The sequence below is a fragment of the Peromyscus eremicus genome, chromosome 7 (assembly GCF_949786415.1).
Source record: "Peromyscus eremicus chromosome 7, PerEre_H2_v1, whole genome shotgun sequence".
NCBI classification, from domain to species: Eukaryota; Metazoa; Chordata; class Mammalia; order Rodentia; family Cricetidae; genus Peromyscus; species Peromyscus eremicus.
The window spans coordinates 66,747,287-66,762,002 of NC_081422.1; the positions used below are offsets into that span (position 1 = coordinate 66,747,287).

The 14,716-nt window shown below is 35.7% G+C and overlaps 1 protein-coding gene across 3 annotated transcripts in view; it reads left to right on the plus strand.

The window, feature by feature from the left end:
- The window catches only part of Znf280d (zinc finger protein 280D), an 83,701-nt gene that overhangs the window by 27,019 nt on the left and 41,966 nt on the right, over window positions 1–14,716 (plus strand). For all 3 annotated transcript variants that reach the window (XM_059268216.1, XM_059268217.1, XM_059268218.1), the window contains exons 8-10: window positions 3,881–4,048; window positions 4,400–4,509; window positions 11,905–12,128. In XM_059268216.1, the coding sequence (XP_059124199.1) occupies window positions 3,881–4,048; window positions 4,400–4,509; window positions 11,905–12,128 (502 nt within the window). The remainder of the gene's footprint in view (window positions 1–3,880; window positions 4,049–4,399; window positions 4,510–11,904; window positions 12,129–14,716) is intronic.

Genomic DNA, 14,716 nt, shown 5'->3' on the forward strand with positions numbered 1-14,716 from the left:
GGGCCGTGGAGCCAGAGCAGATCCATGACAGGTTTCTAAAAGCCCTGCCAGGGACCAGACCTTAGTTTCCATTTACTGGATCTGCCTGGCTGGAGCTGAGCAAGCAGTTCTCGGGGAGATCACAACTCAGGGGCAGCCAATCAGCAGGTGTCCCACAGCCTTCTGCTGACTCAGTAGCCCCCCCCCCCCAACTCCCAACATTCTGCTAGCTAAAGATAGTTTTTCCTATCCTCCCTTCAACAAGGCCCTAACCACTCCCACCAATCAGCCCCTAGACTAATCTTTCCTCCACCAGTCAGCACCAGATTAATCCCTCCTCCCTGGAATTCCCCTAACTCCACTTAAAAGAAGCTTGCCATCTCCCTTCTGGGGCGCTATTTGCCACCCCAGCATGTTGGAAATAATAAATGCTCTTGTTGATTGCATATATGACTGATGGTCTTTCTTGGGGGCTTCTCTCGGACCCTAACAAGAGTAAAGAAATTTACCTATTGAAGATTTAAAGTTCCTTTAGTGCATATGATAAGTATTCTTCATTAATTTAAAATATATTAGTGTACCATGGAGGAATTTTGTCTTTTGAAAATTCCTCATAATTAAGGCAAGTTAATTCTTGAATGGTAGCAATTTGTATTTATTCAAGTATTTTAACTAAGATGTACAAGGTATTTTGGAATGTTTAGATTGTTTACTAGATAGATTAATGAGGTATTTACCAGATTTCCTGTACTTTGTTTTTTCATAATAGGGCTTAAAGTGCTTTTCCATTTTAAAAATACCTTATTTGATAAACACGTCTCTGAATGTCACTTACATACATAGTTTACTAAAATGTTTACTAATATCTTGTTAATAAAATAGGTACAAGCGAAAAGAAACGGAGAAAAAAATATTTGTATTAAATCTGGCATTAGGAAGCTCATAGACTTTACTCATAGGAAAAGTCTTCAGTCTTGAAACTTCTGGGAAGAAAGAACCAATAAAGACTCCTATTCTCCCTCTCAGCTTTCTACTACAGTGAGTGAAACTTCATTAAGTGGGATAACTAGGAAGTTGTAGGTTTGAACCTCTGCTCTTAGGAATGTTTAGTTTTTATCAGATCAATTGACCTCTTCATACTTTCAATTTTTCATATTAAGAGATGGGGCTATTCATTTATCTTTTGTAATTCATTCAGTTCTCCACACCTGGAGCAAGGCACCTGAAGATATCATTTTGACTCTTGCTCTAGTTCACACAGGACTTTTTTGATGCCCAAACAAAATAAGTGAAATGTGAAAATAAATTTATAAGGTTCAAAGGATTTGATAACAAATACCAGTAGCGTGATTGACAGACTACTGTCTGGAGATTATGAGGTTTGAGTTGGACTGTGAAAGAAAGTAGCATTTTTTATTGGCAGTGCTAGAATTGTTTGGGGATAGGGCATAGCACAAGCCTGACAAAACAGATAAAGGGTCAGCTTTAAAACACATGCAGGACCAGTTGACATGACTCAGTTGGTAAAAGCATTTGCTTCCACGTCTGACAACTTGAGTTTGATCCCTGGAGCCTACATGGTAGAAAGAGAGAACAGACTCACTGAAATTCCATGACTTGTGCATTCCTTCACTCATATGCACAGAGATAAATAAATAAATGTAAAAAAGATTGGAATGAATGCAAAGTGGTTTTATTTAATGTTGAGATTTCTCATGTTAAATTTTTACATTGAAGACATCTATTTTTACCATCCAGTCTATTTTGTAATTAGTTGATTAATTAAAAATGCTATCACTCATTTGTTTTCCAAGTAACATAAACATGTTAATATGATTACACTACCAGAGATCTTTTTCATGTACCTGCAGTGTGTCTGTCTCTGATCAAGTGTTTTTTTTGTTTTGTTTTGTTTTGTTTTTCAAGACAGGGTTTCTCTGTGTAGTTTTGTTCCCTGTCCTGTATCTCGGTCTGTAGACCAGGCTGACCTCAAACTCACAGAGATCCGCTTGGCTCTGCCTCCCAAGTGCTGGGATTAAAGGCGTGCGCCACCACCACCTGGCCTTCAAGTGTTTTGAAGATCAAGAAAAATCATTATTACTTTGTCTTGAAAGATGAAACAGTGAAATAAGCTAGTATAACATTCTTATTTCTTGGCAAGTTTGTCCTCATTAAAAATAATGATAGGCAAATCTTTTGGAATAATTTTACCCTTTAAAGCAAGTTAAGGTATAAAGTGTTTTGTTAGTAATGATAATTGTTATTTATTATTTTTCTATGTACCAAGTATTTTAAGGTTCTTTGAATACATTGTTTGACCTTAAAGTAACTGTAAAATAAGGTATAACGTACTTTACAAAATGGAAAATGAAACTCAGAGAAGTTAAATAAGAATACATAAAGAGAAACTGACAGAAGTTAAATAAGAATACATAAAGAGAAACTGACAGAAGTCTGGGTTTGAACTCAAGTTATCTAACTTAAATGCCTGGAATATCTTTAACATTTGTTGTTTTTACATTTAATGTACAGATGGGACTATTTAATACACAGGTAGGGAGTTCTTTGTACAATTTACATTATGTGTTATTTAAAAAAAAAATACTTTGTTTGGCCTAGTTATAGTCTAACTGCCCCTCAATCTCTTGCTAATACTCTACTGTTTAATCTTTTAGCTTTATGGTGATTTTTTTTCAAATGGAAAATTATTTTTAAGAATGAAATCTATGGGCCGGGCGGTGGTGGCGAAGCACTCGGGAGGCAGAGGCAGGCGGATCTCTGTGAGTTCAAGGCCAGCCTGGTCTACAAAGCGAGATCCAGGAAAGGCGCAAAGCTACACAGAGAAACCCTGTCTCGAAAAACCAAAAAAAAAAAAAAAAAAAAAAAAAGAATAAAATCTATGTAAACAAAGATTCGTGCAAAAGTCTAATAAATCAAATGGGAGAGTTTTTTGTTTGTTTGTTTTTGGTCAGACACTCTTTAATATATTCCCTAAAATGGGACACAACTCCTGCTCTTATATGCCCTTTCATTTGAGTGAGTAAAATAGTCTTCAGGCATAAAAGTTTCTATTTTGTACATAGCAGTAATGTGTAATGTCACAAGCTATAAAAAGATCAGTTTGTTCATTAGATGGAAAAGGACTAATATCACATTAGGCATTTTAAGTAGTTACAAAATTTTAGCTGGGCATGATAGTGCATGCCTTTAATCCCATCATCACTCAGGAGGCAGAGGCAGGCAGATCTCCAAGTTCATGGCCAGCCAGGTCTACAGAATGAGTTCCAGGACATCTAGGGATTTACAGAGAAACTCTGTCTTGGAAAAAAAAAAGAAGAAAGAAATTTTAGAATCTATAAATGTTTGGAACAAATTATTGTGTGTGCGTGCATATGTGTGTATGTGTGTGTTGTATGCGTGAGTGTAGTACAAACTTAAATGTATTTAAGCATCTGAAGAATATTGGTTCTTAGGAACTTCAGAATATCTTTCAACAGTTTTTTTTTTCAAGCCATATTGAGAATGTTCTTGCATAGAAAGGTGATTTCACAGCTTGATCAAATAAATGTAGTCCTTTGTAAGTGTTTATGCTATTTCTTTATACTCTCTAAGTTTGTATCATTTAATTTGTTGGCTTTTTTTGAGACAGGGTCTTACTATGTAGCCCTGCTTGGCTTGGAACTGGTTAGGTAGATTAGGCTGGTCTCAGATTCATAGAGCTCTGCCTACCTCTGCCTCCCAAATACTGGGATTAAAGGTGTGTGCCATTATGCCCAGCATTATCATTTAATTTTTATCATTGATAATTATATATTTTAGTTCCCACACATAGACTTAACTAGTTATGAGCAGTATTTTATAATATTTTAAAATCTTTTTCCCACTATTTAAATCATTTTAGGTTTGAATGAAAGTTCATTTTCATCAAAACGTCTTTCTGGTTCTGACATAAGCAGTGTTAACCCAAAAAAGCCTAAAGCCAGTGACAGTATTCCTGGAGCAGATGCCTCTTCTGTAGTCCCAGAAAAGCCCCCATCAGTATCGTCTCTGCAGGTGGTGACATCGCAAGGTAAACGAGGACAAAATACTGTGGTAGTTAAAGATAAGGTTTGCAGATTGTTACAGATTTAGAAACTAATAGTGGTTATTTACAGTGAAAAAGTGCTGAATTGATGGCTTATTGGTGAAGAGCCTTAAAACTCTTGCAGAGAACCCCAGCACCCACACTGAGTGGCTACTAACACCAGCCAACTCGAGCTCCACGAGGCCTGACATTCTCATCTGGCCCCACAGCCACCAACAGAAATGTGGCATTCTTGTACACATGTGTGTGCACCGAGTAATAATTAAAAATAATTCATTTAAAAAAAAACCCTGAAAAGTGCTTTTTGTTTCATAATTGATTTGAATTTATTTTTAGGTGTAAATTGCTCATCAAATCAATCTAAAAATGGAACAACTTTTCCAAGAGCATGTCCTAAATGTAATATTCACTTCAATCTTTTGGATCCTCTGAAAAATCACATGACGGTAAAATTTTTAAGATCTAATTTTAAAAAGTTTGAAAATCTCTAAAAATGTTAATGACTGGTTTATAGTAAAGGATGGTTTGTTCTAACGAGATAGGTATGAAATCTCATATTGGATATATCCATAGTGCTTAGATAAAAGTTTATATTCAAAATGGTTCTATAAGGTAGTGAAATTCTGCCGGGCATGGTGGCACATGCCTTTAATCCCAGTACTTGCAAAGCATAGGCAGGCGGATCTCTGTGAGTTTGAGACCAGCCTAGTCTATAGGACAGTCACATCTATACAGAGAAACCCTGTCTCAAAAAACCAAAAAGAAGACAGTGAAATTCCTTAGTCCATATATTTTACAATATTTGCTTATTGTATTCTGGTTTTAAACAATATATTGATTAAATCATATTCAGATTTGTAAAACATTTTAGTGTAAATTTAATCTTTTTATAACTTAAAAATTCTGTAGTGTATATATATGGTAATGTGTGCATTCCTCATTAGATGATAATCTAAGATATACATATTGTCAGTATTCAGAAATAAACTTCAAATGGTCATGTTTTTCATATGAAATAATTGTTTTGATAATGCCCAGAATATAGTTTGTACAACTATTACAAATTAGTTTAAAGTTTTTATTGGGGTAAGAAGCTTTTGATTTAGATTTTAAGAAAATTTCAAAGTATTTATGAAGTATGAAGGTTAGCTAACACATTCCTTCAAATATTAGCTTTTACTGTGCTCTGCTGTGCCTTTATAAAAATGTTCTGTGCTCTTGTTCCTACTATAAATGGCAAGAAGGCCGGAGAAGATAAGAAAAAGAGCAATATAGAATATAAAAGGAAGAGAATGAAAGAAAAGAATTAAGTAGCTATGGCTATTTCAGAGACTGACTTTTTTTTAACTCATCATTTTCAAAAACGAAAACAGGAGGAACTCACTGGCAGTTTATGGAGAAAGAAGAAACATTTCTGTCAGTGGTGTTGCCACTGGTTAAGTTGTCCATACTCTTGTAAATAACCCTTCACTCATCAAAGTAATCACAGTCAAACTGATTGAGCTTAAAAAAAAAAAAGAGAAAACAAGCTGAAGACAGGAGGACTTACTACTTCTTGGGAGCAGGCAGAATAGGAACAGGGACAAGAGTGGATAGTGAAGGTTGAATGTGATCAAAATATATTATGTACAGATATGAAAATGTCATAGTGGAACCATGCTCATGAATAATTAATGTAGACCAAAAAAAAACTTTGAAAAATTCCAAACCTAGTCTCTTTATTCAGAATTGTATTTGATTTATACTACTTGTAGCTCCCAGAGTGTAGCCTTGAGAACTGTACTTTGTGCTTTGCTCATACAGGAAAATTATCCTGTTAAAGTGATTTCCACTTTCTTTGTAATGTTTTAATGAGACTTATGATGGTTTATATGTTTGACATTAGAGATAGAGGGGCAAAAGGGAATACATTAGTTGGCTTACTCATTTTTTGATTAAGTGTTGTAACCACATGATTCATAAAAGCCTACACAGGGATGCAAATGAGGAGTCTGGCCCCAATTCATATCTACCTGATTCCTAAGGTGACTCTCAAAGTGAATAACTTCATATTAGTTTGCTTTATGTACTCTCTGGTTTTCTTTTTGTGTTTATAGATAAATATGAATGTTCTTATTTTCCCTCTTATGTGTACAAATTGTATTATACCGTATAGTCTTCTTGGCCTAATTGACTTTCTATTGCTGTGATAGAAACGTCATGACCAAAAGCAATATAGAAAGGAAAGGTTTTATGTCAGCTTATAGTCAGTTCATCATGAAGGAAAGTCAGGGCAGGAACTCAAGGCAGGAACCTGGAGGCAGGAACTGAAGCAGAGACCTTGGAAGAATGCTGCTTACTGGCTTGCCTCTCATGGTTTGCTCAGCTGACTTTCTTATACAACACAGGACTGCTTACACAGGTATGGCACTGACCCTAGTTGACTAGCCCCTCTCACATCAGGCATTAATAAAAAAAATTGCCTCACAGACTCGTCTATAGTCAATGTGATTGAGGCATTTTCTCAATTGAGATTCCCTTTTCCCAGATGACTCTAGTTTGTGTCAAGTTTACAAAAAACTGGTCAGGACACTGACCCGTCCCGCGGGCCAGGTTATTTGATGAGACCCAAGGAGGCACCTCCTGAAAGATCAATGGGGGCGAGAGAGAAAGGAGACCAGGTGCATAAAGGAAGACAAAGTCAGTCTGAGTTGCGTCAAGGTCTCGTTTATTGCAAGGGGAGTCAGGCTTATATATGCTAGGAGCTAGGGGAAGTAGATAGGGGTATGGAAAGTTACTAGGAGGAAGTTAGGGTAAGGTAGGGTTCAGGAAAAGGTCTCTTTGTTCCAGGGCCTGATCAACGGACCATACAGTAAACCATTATGTTTCAGGGAGTCGATCAAAAGGTACATACTGTGGTCTTATTGAAAAATGGTTGCTATTGAAACTGTTAACGGAAGGTTGGGTACACAGCTTTTTCCCATGAGAATCAGTTAGGCTACTTGGCTCCTGACAGGACACTTTTGCACTTGGAGAGATTGGTGACCTCTGTCCTAAATGTGGGGTTTTTTTATATATATATCTTTTAGCATTATTTATGATTACTTTTATTGGAAATTGCCAAAATGTTATATAATATTCAAATAGTAGATCCCCATACCATTTTGTGAAAATAACATAATTCATCTGTGAATGTATGTATTTTATTCTTGTATATAATCTTTATTTCATAGTGGATATATACACAGTAATCAAATTTAGGAAGGGTAATTTTAAAACCATTGGGCAATTCTTTAGGTACAGAAAGACAAACACTCGATCTAAAAAAAGTAAAATATTTTATTTGAGGCTAAGGAGGTTAAGGAAGAAGAGGATAGAGAGGTTAACAGTACTGTGTTATATAGCTAGATAGGAGGTTCTTACGTTGTAAAAGAACATAACATGGTAGGATGAATATAATTAAAAGCAACACATAACACATTTTATCAAAAAGAGGAAAGGATTTTTTTTTTTTTTTTTGGTTTTTTTGAGACAGGGTTTCTTCTGTGTAGCTTTGCGCCTTTCCTGGATCTCACTTGGTAGCCCAGGCTGGCCTCGAACTCACAGAGATCCGCCTGGCTCTGCCTCTCGAGTGCTGGGATTAAAGGCGTGCGCCACCACTGCCCGGCTTGAGGAAAGGCTTTTTAAATGTGCTAATAAGGATATGATAAAAGTTAAGGTAATGGTTATAATTATTACTGTTATTTGATCATTACCCAATGTAAACATGAGTCAAAACATTACACTAAACTTTATAAAAGTTCCAGTTCTAGTCCCCACTTTAAGAAAAAGGATTAGGGGCTGGAGAGAGAGGTCAATGGTTAAAGCACTTCCTCTCTTGCAGAGGACCTGGATTTGGTTCCCACACCCGCACAGCTGCTAAGAACTGTGTGTAACTCCAGTCCTATAAGGACCCTGACACTCTAGTCTGGCCCCTAGGGGGACTCACATACATGTGTACATACATAAAAGCAGGCAAAGGATACACACACAATAAAAATAAATCTTTTAATAAACATTTCAGTTACAGGAACTTTTAACTTTCTAGCTTGACAAGAACGAAGTATAAATGGTATCTGGTAACTTGTTAAACTACAAACTACAGCACTGAAGGTGTTTAATGTTTACAGGAGGGCTTAACTCATCAAAAGAAGGCCTAAGTGAAAGACTGTAGAACAGGGCTCAGAGCCAGAGTCATTTTATGGTCAAATAAAGTTGGGTAATTGATTTTGGATCCTAGTATTGTGCCTTCCATATCTTACTATCTTTGACATTAAAACCAAAATCTAAACTTAATTCTTGTTTCTAACATTGTACTTGCATTTTGAATGTTTTAGGATATTTTGATTTTGCTCAAGAACAATCCCCTACTCCTTTCACTATACCTTGTCTGTTTTTACTTGCCATGTTTTTTCATCTGTTTATTTCTCCTGGGCACCTGAATCTAAAATATTATGGGATAGGTATTGTGAACAAGGATTTTGTGCTAACTTTAAAACTCTGATCCTGTCTTGTGATAGAAAATATTATAGCAAGTAGTTTATCATCTGTTATGTATATCATAATTTCTGAGTATGTTAGTGTGACCATTAACTTTCATAAATAGTGAAGTAGACATTTTTGGAGAACACAAGCCTTGCACCATACCTTTCTGTAAGTCTTTTCATAGGTTCAGAAGAGAATCCCATACCAAGTAGAACATGGAGTGGCTTCCGCTAAAAGCCAGACCTAACATTTAAGCCGTAACATTAGCCTATTAATACATTAGAAGACGCTGCATTAAAGAATTTATAAATTCCAATTTTCCTGTGATTTTTGTGATTTTCTTTCCACATAGGAGGGTTTTAAATAAGGATAATGCTTTGTCTGTTAAAATAATGCCATTGATGCACATACATAATACATAAATTTTAAGTGATTTCATTCCTCCAATCTCCCTCCGGACACCTGTCTTTCTTTGATTGAATCCAGGGCCTTGTATATGCTGAGCAAGTGCTCTACTACTGACGTGCCATAGATCTGGAGTGATTTTCTATAGTAGAGTGGTTTTGCTTCATACCATGCTTCTCTTCCTTAAAATTAGGAGTAGCATTATTTCTACTAGTCTTATAAAAGTCCTTAGAAATAGTTTGATTTTCCTAATTTTGAGTTCATATATGTTAACACATACCTCAGGAAAAAAAATCTAGAAATAAGGCTGGACCCTTAATCCCAGCACTCAGAAGCAGAGGCAGGCAAATCTTTGTGAGATCAAGGCCAGACTGGTCTACTTAGCAAATTACCAGCCAGCTCTGTTTCAAAAAAGAAAAACAAAACAGCAACAACAACAAAAACCAACTGGGTAGGGGGGCTATAGTTCCATTTTATCAGAGGGAAAAAGATGATATTATTAGGATACTAATATGCATATCCTTCAAAATAAGGTCTAACTATATAGCCCTGGCTGATCTGGAACTCACTCTGTAGACCAGGCTGGCCTTGAACTCACAGAAATCCACCTGCCTCTGCCCTCTGAGTGCTGGAATTGAAGGTGTGAGCTACCATGCCCAGCTAACACTTACTTTAATTTTGTTTATGAGTGCAACCTCAACTGATAAATGTAAGTTAGTTATGTTTCTCTCTTATGAGTCAGATTTATTCAGTATTTTTCCTACTTCCACGATATATTTTAAATGTTGTTGATGTTTTTACTTTTGTGGGTTTAGAAATTGAAAAGTGGGCTATGAAAAGAGTTTAAGCAATCAGCTCCTTACAGGAGTACCTAATCTCAGAACCCACGTTTAAAAAAGTCAGGGTGCACCTTTAATCCCAGCATTTGGGAGGCAGGGGCAGGCAGATCTCTGTGAGTTCAAGGCCAGCCTGGTCTACAGATTGAGTTCCAGGATAGGCTCCAAAGCTACACAGAGAAACCCTGTCTCAAAAAAACAAAACAAAACAAAACAAAAAGGTCGGGGTGGTGTTCATGCTGTAGTACAAGCTAGGTGGCTGGTGCTTGAGGGCTGGCAAGAGGCTTGGTGTATGGCTTCCATAGACATGTGTGTGTAGGTGTGCTCACACCCATATGTGCACACCTGCATTTACATAACACACACACAGTATAAAAGATAAAAGTTGAAAATGAAATGTAGTAGGAATAATGTAACCTTGCGGAAAATGCTGTACCTCTGTCTTCTATCACAGGCCTGGCACCTCGTGTTATACTGAATGTTTCGTGAATGCTAATGATCTAGAGACTCAACTTGTGGTAAAAGAGGAAGTGGATGTTTTAACCATAGCATAGAATAATTGTGTTAAGATTTTCAGATGCTGATTTAATAGCATACTTTAGAAACATTTACATTATAAAACAATTACCTGTGTTTCTTGTCAAAAAAAAAAAAGCCAATAAAACTTCTTAGGCATTGCAGTTTAGGTGATTGGAAATAGTCCCAGGAATTCCCCCCCCCCCCCCGTGTGTGTGTGTGTGTGTGTGTGTGTGTGTGTGTGTGTGTGTGTATAATATATATGTATATATGTGTGTATATACATGTGTGTGTGTGTGTATAAAATCTCCCTCCTCTCTCTCCCTCCCTCCCTCCCTCCCTTTCTTCTTTCCTTCCAGTCATTTAGTTATTCATTGCATTTTTGGAGACAGGGTTTCTCTTTGTAGCCCTAGCTATCCTGGAACTCACTTTGTAGACCAGGCTGGCCTTGAACTCTGTGATCTACCTGCCTCAGCCTTCCATGTGCTAGGATTAAAGGTGTGTGCCACCACTACCTGGAAGGAATTGCCATTTTAATAAGCACTTCTGAATTTTTTAATGTAGATTTTTCTAGGTTTGCCCTCAAAGAAAAACTTACTAAGAAAGCCCTACAACTATACATTAAGTACAATAAATACATTACTTATATATTTATTTACAAAGTGCATATATGGAAAATTTCATATGACAACTTGATTTTATTACTGAGAAGTAAATTTCTTCTTCAAATGTTTAAGCATTCTGGATTCCAAGATGTACCAGATGCATTTGTCTTTGTATCCCCAATGTTTTTTAGTACCATGAATCTATGGAATGGCGTTTAGCTGTGTAAAAGTCTAGTTTTCAATGGCTTAGGAACGTGTGGCTTTTTTGGTTTTTTGAGACAGGGTTTCTGTGTGTATCTTTGGCTGTCCTGGAACTCACTCTGTAGACCAGGATTGACCTCTGCCTCCTAAGTGCTGGGATTAAAGAGGTGTGCACCACTACCATCCAGCAGGAAGTTTTCATATAGCCTGATACATCAAAGCATGTAACACTAACCTTCCTCCTGTATTATTGACATGGTTATGAAATTAATGATTTTTGATTAAGAAACAAATGACTATTAAACATGTATCTAAGCAGGCAAATTGCATGGGAAAAGTTTATAGCCAAGTCCTAGTCTTAAGGTTTTTTTCATCTCTTTTTAAATTTTTGTTTTGTTAAGATAATGTTTATGGGCTGGCGAGATGGCTCAGCTGTTAAAGGTGCTTGCCGCCAAACCTGACGACTTGAGTTTGATCCCTGGAACCCACATGGTGGAAGGAAAGAACCGACGTCCGCAGGTTGTCCTCTGACCTCCACAAGTGCACTGTAGCACTTACACGCCCATACATAACACATACTCTAAACAAATAAATAATCTACTTAAAAAAAGATGTTTACTTTTCTAAACTTTTTAGAATATCCACCATAGAATTTCACTATTTCTCCTAGATATCTTATCAAGCATAGTTTTATGTGGTTTAACTTTAGTTGAAAACATAATTGTTTTTGCTATTATTTTGTAATAAATAAGGCATCTTTTTTTTTCTCTTCTAGTATTGTTGTCCAGACATGATAAATAACTTTTGGGGATTGTCTAAAATAGAAATTTCAAATACAGCAAACGAAGCCAAGACTATTGATTCAGAGAAAGGAAAATTGATTATGTTAGTTAATGACTTTTATTATGGAAAACATGAAGGAGATGTTCAGGAAGAACAGAAGACTCACACAACCTTTAAGTGCTTCAGTTGTTTGAAAGTTCTCAAAAATAACATTAGGTATGTAAATATGTATTTTTACTTAATGAAAGTTGAAATAGGAGAGCTGTGACCATTGTGTCTTTATCATACACTGTCTTGCCATTCCAGAGAAGCAATTCCAGGACTTTCTCTTTTGTTGTGTTTCCAGATTCTCCTCTTAAATCTGCTGATTCTCTTTCTTTCATATGGCTTAAGAAAGGACAAAGATTAGTTTAATTTGGAGCAAAATGAATCTATTAGTTTTCTAGATATTTGTGTGTTTTTAATTTTCTAATGTCTCTGAATACTATAATTTCTTCACAATACTAGAAATACTTCTTTAAAAGTTCCTGGATTGATTTCCTCCTTACTATTACTATTTGATGCTGAAATCTTCCATTTTATATTTATCTTTTGTTGTTATTGTTGTTGTAGTTTTGTTTTTCGAGACAGGGTTTCTCTGTGTAGGTTTGGAGCCTGTCCTGGAACTCGCTCTGTAAACCAGGCTGGCTTCGAACTCACAGAGATCCACCTGCCTCAGCCTCCCGAGTGCTGGGATTAAAGGTGTGTGCCACCACTGCCCAGCTTATATTTGTCATCTTTATAATATATATCTTATGGGAATTGTCATCTTTTTAGAGATGTACTAATCACAGAAGACATGTCTGTTTTAATTTCAAATTTAAATAAAAATTAGGTATTTCATTCTTAGTGGAACTTAAAAATTTTTATATACAAATGTTTTAAATTTTAAGAATTTATACTTCTAATATTTGAGAGATATATATTATAAAAATACCACTTTTGCCAGGCTTGGTGGTGCACCCTAGGATGCCTGTGGCTTATAGTAAGTTTTGGTTTTGCCCAATCACTGGGCAAGCTTTAGTGAAACATTTCACTATTAGAATAAGAATTTGTAACGTGTCAAGCTGATGAAAGAATATGCTGGCCGTACTTTCAGGAGGGGAGGCTAAAATCTTTTTTTTTTTTTTTTTTTTGGTTTTTCGAAACAGGGTTTCTCTGTGTAGCTTTGCGCCTTTCCTGGGACTCTCTTGGTAGTCCAGGCTGGACTGGAACTCACAGAGATCCGCCTGTCTCTGCCTCCCGAGTGCTGGGATTAAAGGTGTGCGCCGCCGCCGCTGCCGCCGCCACCACCCGGCTAAAATCTTTTTAGATTATGGATTAGCCTATAGAAAAATGTCTGCCATAAATCAGTGAAGGGGAAGATGAATAGGAATCTCACTTACACAACTTAAGTAAAACATAGCTCTCTGAACAGGTGAAGATAGGTTTCTTCTGTATCCCAGAATCTAATCAATATTTATATGTATAATTCAGCTAATATTTGGTTTAAAAGGGCTTATTGGGAAATGTTATCATTTTTACTATTTTCTACAGAGAAAATATTTTCCAAATTCAAATAACTCTGGACTTTGGAATTATAACCTGTTTTTATGTTGAAAAAAAAAAGAACAAAAACAAAAAACATTTAAGTGGAAAATGCTGAAGGTCACTGAATTCAATGTTGTATTTACATATCTATGTCTGTATAAAATAATGATTGTAAATGTTTGTTTAAAAAGGTGAAATGTGAATTTAACAAGAAGTTACAGATTTTCAACACTGTACACAAAGTCCTTTGTTACAAATAAGTATTTATGCTTCTAAAAAAAAGAAAATAACAAGAAGATATACTGAATGATAGTTTTCATTTATTATATAGTCTAAACTTTTTATTAGGTAAGAGTTTTTTACTCTTTTTAATAAAAACTTTAAAATAAATTCATCAAAAATTTTCAAGTTTTACATTGGACACTTGCCATCTTTTTTCTACCTGTATTTATTATACTTGTTTTGTTATTTTTCTTTGTTCTTCTTTTAAACAATCTGATTTTTTAAAATTAAGCTGTTGATAAAAATGGATTTTTCTTTTTATGTGCATTTCTAAATAAGTTACAGACATGAGTATACTTTTTTTTAGTTGTACTTCAGGAGAGGATGTAGGACAAATTTGGAGAGAGATGAGAATATAATAAAAATATATACAAAACTCAACTCTCAAATTAAAAGAAGATATTGTATACAAACATACACACATCTTTTACATTTGCTAAAGATCTTGTGGAATTAGCGTTTTGTACACCAACAATTACCTCTTAGGCTCCAGAGTTCATTCATTTCTCTGCCTTCTGTGGCTTGCCTCTACAATGATGCTCACAGGTTTCTTTGAGTTAATGCTTTGTACATTCCCCAAGCTCTTACAGTACACTACTTCACCTCCTTCAAGAGCTAGTGGTCCCAGTGGTTTAACAGGGAAACTGCTTTGGAGGTAATGCTGAAGCAGTATTGAAGTGGAGCTCCACCACTTAGGTCCATAGTCTTACCATTATAAGAGTCAGTTAGGAGATAGGTCATAAAGTGTACAAGTGTGATTCACTGTCTTCATTCCCTGCTAAATATGATAATACATGATGCAATTTACTTAACAGAGTGTTTTTTAAGATTAGCCCATTTAATATTCAACATGAAAAGTAACTTTTTCTAGAAATTATTTCAGGACATTAGTTCCATATATTTATATTATTAGAATATTTAGAAAATTTAAGCCTATTACCTTTACTAACAAA